Source organism: Numida meleagris, chromosome 25 (assembly GCF_002078875.1).
Source record: "Numida meleagris isolate 19003 breed g44 Domestic line chromosome 25, NumMel1.0, whole genome shotgun sequence".
NCBI lineage: Eukaryota > Metazoa > Chordata > Aves > Galliformes > Numididae > Numida > Numida meleagris.
The window spans coordinates 1240511-1246985 of record NC_034433.1 but is presented as its reverse complement, the minus strand read 5'-3'; the positions used below and the strand labels follow the sequence as shown (position 1 = coordinate 1246985).

Sequence of the window (6475 nt, the reverse complement as noted above, 5' to 3'; positions counted from 1 at the left end):
CCCAACCGGTACCACCCCGCCCTCCGGCACCTGCCCCACCCGCGGGCACACGGGGCACACGGACACGCGTGCACGCACACGGATGCACGAGGCGCGATCCACGTGCACGCGCGTGCACAATGCACCCGCCCACGCACCCGGCGCGCGCGAGGGGTGCACGCACCCGCACGCCCGTGCACACACTCGTGCACACACGCGCGCGCGTACCCACGAGCGGGCACTAACGCGCGGGCTCACGCGTGCGTTCACCGACACGCACGCTCTGACCCGTGTGCGCCCGCACGGACGCGCAGACGGACAGACGCGTTCGCCCGGCAGCGCACGCACGGGGGTTACATGGACATGCACACACATGAACGCACACCCACGCACATGGCACGGGCACATGTACACAAACGTCCCACGCGCGTTGCACGCGTGCACACACACGCACGGACGCTGGCACCCGACTGCGGGACCCTCCCCAGAGCCGGGACCGGGGGGCACTGGGACAAACTGGGAGAGCACAGGAGGCACCGGGGAGCAGCGGGGCAGAGCGCGAACAGCGGGATGGGAGGGGGGGCTGGGGGCCGAGGGACCCCCGGGTGCAGCACGGAGCCGTTCCGCTCAGCTCGGAACGGGTCGGGCGGGGACAGCGGAGCCGCCCGGGGACCCCCACCCCGCGCCCGGTGACTCAGCGGCGCGCCCCGCCCTGCCCGGGGGCTCCCGGTGCCCTTCAAAGGCTCTGCCGGGCCGGGGCGGGCAGAACCGGCCGGGCGGGGTGCTGCGGGGCTGGGGGGGCCGGCGCCGGGCTGCCCCCATCCCCCCCCTTTCCCGTGGGTGCAGCCCCGAGTTTCCCACGCGCGACACGCAGCCGCCTTCAGTGGGTGGCACCCTCCCCACACCGCCCCGCCCCGGGGAAACTGAGGCACGCGGCCCTGCCCCCCGCCCCCCTTCTCCCCCCCCCAAACTCGCTGCCCACCACCGCGGGGGTCCCGGCAGCAGCTGGGCGCGGGGGGCCCCGGCCCCTCGTTGAATTACAAATGGGATCGGCCTTTGTCTGGGCCATTGTGTGGGGCCGGCGGTGGCCCCCGCGCCCAGCTGCTGCCATCAGAAGGGCAGAGACGGGAGAGGGGGCAGAGCCGCCCCCGCGGGGCTGAAAATCCCCCCCCACCTCCAGAGCAACGACCCCCCCCCGGGCCCCCCAGGAGGGGACACGCAGCCCCACGCGCGGCTGAGCAGCTCTCTTTGCTTTATTGGGTTGAAGGAGAGGAAGGTTTCCACCCCTGCCATGAGCCTGCCATGCACTGACCCCGCTCGGGGGGAGGGGGGAGGGGGGGCCGGAGCCCCACTTTGGGCCGGAGCCTCACTGCTGTCAGTTCTTTGCCCCGTGGGGCCGGGTGGGGACCAGCAGCTCCCGCCCCAGACACGGCCCGAAGCGAAGGAGCCGGACGGGCACGGAGCCCCGCGGAGCCCAAGGGCTCAAGCGCTGCTGACGCCCATGTTCTGCATCTGCTCCTCCAGCACCCGCTCCCCGCCCGCCGCCTTCTTCCTGCCGCCCTCCTGCTGCTTCTTCTGCTTCTTGGAGAGCTCCTGCTCGATGGGGGCCGGCTTCACGAAGCGGATGATCTGGCGGAGGTCTGGGGTGGGGGGGGGGAAGAGCAGAGGGATGGGATCGCAGCCCGTGGGGGTCTCCTGGCCCCACCACCCGTGGGTAGGGGACCCGGGCAGGGCGCTACCTGGGGGCATGAAGTCACGCAGGCGCTCGGGGACGACGATGCCCTCGTTGGTCTGGTAGTTCTCCAGGATGGCGCAGATGGTCCGGGTGGTGGCACACATCGTGGCGTTCAGCATGTGCACGAACTCCACCTGCGGCGGGGACGCGTTGGGGGCGAAGGGGGGGTGTTACACGGGGGAACAGAAGATGGGGAGCGGGGGGGGACACGGGCGCGCAGCCCCACGCCCTCACCTTGTCCATCATCTTCTTGGTCTGCCCGAAGCGGATGCGCAAGCGGCGAGCCTGGTAGTCGGTGCAGTTGGAGCAGGACACGAGCTCACGGAACGCCCCCGAGCCCGGGAACCAAGCCTCCAGGTCCAGCTTCTTGCTGGCAGCGTGGTTCAGGGCGCCTGGCGGGGGGGCAGGGCAGCGGTTAGGGGGTGCAGCCGCAACGCACCCCACTGCGGGATGGCAGCCAGGCTCAGGGTCAAAGCCTGCAAAGCGGCTTCAGCGCAGCGCCGTGCGGGACGCAGCGCTTCTGCCTGGCAGAGCAGAGGACAGAAGAACCTCAACATGGGCACCTTTCCCTAACAGGAGCTGCCTGGGCTGCCCTTCTCTTCCAGGGATGGGGCAGGGGCAGTGGCAGCACGGGGGGGTGCCCCACAGCGTGTGCCTGTCCTGGTGTCCCCTCCCCTTGGCAGGTCTGGGGACGCACAGCGTGGGAACATGAGCCAGCAGTGCTCTCGGACAAAGGAAGCCGAGCTGGGAAGTGGGTCAGGGTCACGGTGACACCCGAGGTGCTGGCAGAGGCGCCGGGCTCCTCCCAGGCCACCACTGCATGGAGGCGGGGGGGAGGAAGCCCCCTCCCCAAAAGCTGTCGCCCCACACAGCCCCGCGGCGCGGACCCCTACCCGAGACGATGTTGACGATGTGGTAGGGGATGCCCAGGGACTGGTAGAACTCCTCGGCCGTGGCGATCATCTCATCGAACATCTCCCAGGACTTGTTGTCGTGCGGCGAGGCGTAGACGAACTGCTCGATCTGCAGGGAGGGCAGCCCCACGTCGGCTCCAGCCCCAGCCCCAGCCCCAGCCCCAGCCCCACGCGCCGGCTCCCGGCTCCCCTCACCTTCTCGAACTGGTGGACGCGGAAGATGCCGCGGGTGTCGCGGCCGTGCGAGCCGACCTCCTGGCGGAAGCAGGTGGACAGCCCCGCGTACTTGATGGGCAGATCCTCCGGCTTCAGCCACTCGTCGCGGTGCAGGGCGGCGATGGGCTGCTCCGAGGTGGCGATGAGGTATTTCTCGTCGATGGAGCTGTCCTCGGCCTTCTCGCTGCCCTTCCCGATCACCTGGGGAACAGGGGGGGACCGTGGGGATGGGAAGGAGACGCTGTCCTCCTCTCCCAGCCGTTCTCGCACCGCTGGGGACAAAACCCGCAGCCCCGGCAGGTGCTGTGTGGAGCCAGCACAGACACCCAGTCCCCTGGCAGCAGTGTTTGCCAGGAGTGGTGCTGAGAGGAGAACAGGATGGCTGTAAAGTGGGTCGCAAGAAGGAGAGCAGCTGCCGTTTGCTGGCCTCCTTTCAGGGCCCTGATGGCCTCCTGCCAGCTCCTGACGGCGACGCTGGGGACGAGCTGTCTCCCGTCACCGCATCGCTGTGACAACCGGCTGCGTTGGCTGGGGACCGCCAAGCCTTCCTCCGAGCAAGGTGGACCCAGAGTTACCACCTCGCTGGGACAAGTGGATGGCAGCTGGCTGCCCCCCGGCAGGGGGAGGCACACGGCGCGGGCTGGGCAGGACAGCCGGTCCCCGAGGGGACACGGGTGCCAGGCGGCGAGACGCTGAGAGCCAGCGGGCGTCGGGCTCACCTTGTAGAGCTCCTCGTCAAACTGGCTGAGCTGGGCCACCTCCTGCATCACCTCCTTCCTCATGAAGAAGGGCGTGTAGACGGGAGTGTAGCCCTTGGCGCGGAGGCTCTGCAGGGCGTACTGGATCAGGGCCTGCTCCAGGAACACCAGGGGACCCTGCGGGACGGGGGGAAGCCATCACCGGTCACACGCACCCTGCTGCGACGTCCCCGTGGAGCTGTGGGCTGCAGGGGTGGGCTCTCACCTTCAGGAAGTAGCCCCGGCTTCCCGCGACAACAGCCCCCTTCTCTCCCTCGTAACCGTCCACCATCACCACCAGGTCCACGTGGGAATACTTCTTCCTGCAGGTGCAGTCCCCCCAGATCCGCTCCACCTTGTTGTCCGCATCCTGCACGCAGAGAAGAGGCAGAGTGCGTCCCCTCTCCTCCCCAGGGCCGTGGTGACATCAGTGTGCTCCCCACCGGGCAATTTGGGAACGGGGCCCCCAGTTCCTTCCCTTCCCCTCTCCCCCAGCCCCGTGCAGGGGCCCCATCCCGGCCTAGGCTTTGCCACCCGGCAGTGACCGAAGGCAGAGCCGGGAACCCCAGTGCTGATCCCTGCTGGTCACTCATTGTGCGGCCACTTGGCAGCTGGCCCGGCCCAATTGTGTTCCTCCAGCCAAATATTCCTGCTGGATGAATGGGGGCAGCAGAGGGAGATCCCACCCCCAGCTCGCTGCGAGTTTCCCATGTATTCCCCGAACAAAGCGCTGTCTGAGCTGCTCTTTGTGTGCTCCCGGCAGGAAACGCTGTCTTGTCATGCAGATTTCATTCACCTCCCGTGGATCCGGGGGGGGGCACCTCCCCGCAGCAGCGTGTCCCGCTTTGATGAACCAGCTCAGCCAGCCTGGGGCAGCCCCACAGCCCCCCCCAGACCGTGCACAGTGCCACGCTCCGTCCCTACCTCATCGTTGCTGATGGGCACTGAGGGGTGCAGGAGGTTCCCGATCTCCCGGAGGCTCTCGAAGCGCTCTGCCTCCAGCCTGACGCGCTCCGCATCGCACTTGAGGATGGCGTCGTCGATGAGGAGACGGACTTTCTTGATCTGGGACACCTGCAGCCCCTGTGCAAGGAGGAAAACCGCCGGGGAGAGGGGGCTGAGCTCAGTTAATCACGGACCCTGCCCCAACCGACACGGCCTCCGGAGAGAAACCATGGGCTGAGCGCATCAAACAACAGCCAGAGAGGACAAAGCCCCGACATCAGTCAGGCTCTGAAAGGCCCCGAGTGAGGCACGGCGTCACGCAGCGCCTGGCAGCGACAACGGGGAGCACTCAGCTCCCATGGCAGCAAAAGCCGGCCGGCGTCACGCTCATTAAACAGCGTGGTTAATGAAGGGGGAAGGCGAGCGGGCAGCGAGGGAGGGCCTCCGGGGAACAGCAGCCACTGAGGCTGCCCAGATCCCCCAGGGAACCGCAGGATGGCTCGGTGACCAGAGCTGCTGCACAACGGCGGTGGCCTTCAGATGAATGACACAGGATCAAAGCTGGCTTGGGACGGGGAGAAATGGGGAGCCCCTGGTACGGGGCTGCGGGCAGCTCGCCCAGAGTAGTGCTGGGGATCTGTACAACCCATGGAGCGGGGAGACGGGGTCGGACTCACCCCCAGGATGTCGGCTGTGAGCTCGTCCAGGTTCTGCACGCTCTCTGGCACGGACTCGTCGCTCCCTACGGGCTCCTTCTTCTGCAGCACAAGGAAAGAGAAACCCCACCAGGGCTTAGAGGCCGAAGCAAGAAGGTAAAAACATCCTTTAACAACATCGGGGAGAGGCTGGCGAGGCCCTCACCTTCATCTTGTCCCCGATGGTTTTGCTGCACAGGTTCTTCAGTTTGTTCAAGTTATCGGCACGAAACCTGCCTGCAGAGAGAGGGGAGGGAGCCGTCAGCGGGGCACACGAGCGGGGCTGCAGCAAGGAGCTCCTGCACCGGAGTTTCCTTTGATGCCATTGAGAGCAATGCCGCAGCTCTGGGGTTTGCTTTAAATCCACTGGGAGCAACGCTGCACCACTCGGACCCCAAAATCTGGAGCTGTTGGGGGGTCCGGGTGGGTCCAGGGCTGCGGGGTGAGATTGGAGCGTTCTCGTTTTGCTCAGCAAAGCCTGGCAGGGACAGGAGCCGCCCCAGGAGCCGGAGCGAGGACAGCGAGGCGACACGCAGGTCCCCATGGGTGACACCGGGGTGGCCGCGCCCAGGTCCCCACGTGTGGCACAGCTGTCCCCGCAGGCCGGCAGCGCTCAGCGGGATGCGCCAACCCCACAGCGCGTCTCCAGGCCGCGGGGCGTCTCCCGGGGCTGCGCTGGGGCGATGGCCGCGCCGAGGGCACGGCTGGGCCGCGGGGCAGAACCGCGGGGGCTGCGACCCAAAGGCTCAGAGCGGCCACGGCCAAACCGGGCGCCGGGCACGGGGCTGAGCCAGCTCGGGCGGCGCGGATTGCATCAGCCGCGGACGGACGGCGCTGGGGGCGGCGGCGGGGGCACGTGGAGGCCGTGACGCCGCCGCGGGGCCCGGCTCGCTCCTCCCGAGCCCCCCCGGGGCTGCTCCCCGTCCCCCCGCCTCGGGTTCACGACCCTGCGGAGGGTCCCCCCCCTCCCCTCACCGTCCCCCCGGGCCTCGGCTCAGCCCAAGGGGGAGAGGAGCTCGGCGGGGAGGGGGCAGCCCCCCAGGGAGGAGCCGGGGCTGAGGGACCCCGAGGAAGGCCCGGGCCGCCCCCGCCCCACGTACACCTCCGCCAGGCGCCGTCCGCCCGCACCAGCGCGTCCACCAGCGCCGGGTCCTTGAAGCGCTTCCGCTGCATCTCCCGCACGGCCGCGGGGTCTCCGCCTTTATCGGCGCGGAACAGGTCCAGGTCCAGCACCATGGCGGCGGCGGCGGCGGC

General features: G+C 68.8%; 1 protein-coding gene across 1 annotated transcript; it reads right to left on the bottom strand.

The window, feature by feature from the left end:
* SARS (seryl-tRNA synthetase) lies at positions 1215-6457 on the bottom strand. Its single transcript, XM_021377434.1, has 11 exons — positions 6322-6457; positions 5388-5458; positions 5204-5284; positions 4506-4664; positions 3808-3951; positions 3564-3719; positions 2824-3045; positions 2608-2737; positions 1949-2106; positions 1719-1848; positions 1215-1619 (listed from the first exon to the last, which is right to left on the bottom strand). The coding sequence occupies exons 1-11, from the start codon at positions 6455-6457 to the stop codon at positions 1462-1464; spliced, it is 1545 nt and encodes a 514-aa protein (XP_021233109.1). The 3' UTR covers positions 1215-1461.

Excerpts from the sequence above, each read along its gene's own strand:
- SARS (XM_021377434.1), bottom strand. The coding sequence starts at position 6,457 with ATGGTGCTGGACCTGGACCTGTTCCGCGCCGATAAAGGCGGAGACCCC. Across the intron at positions 4,665-5,203 it reads TCACAGCCGACATCCTGGGG|GGGCTGCAGGTGTCCCAGAT; the intron begins GTGAGTCCGACC and ends CTCCTTGCACAG. Across the intron at positions 1,620-1,718 it reads GCGTGACTTCATGCCCCCAG|ACCTCCGCCAGATCATCCGC; the intron begins GTAGCGCCCTGC and ends CCCCCACCCCAG.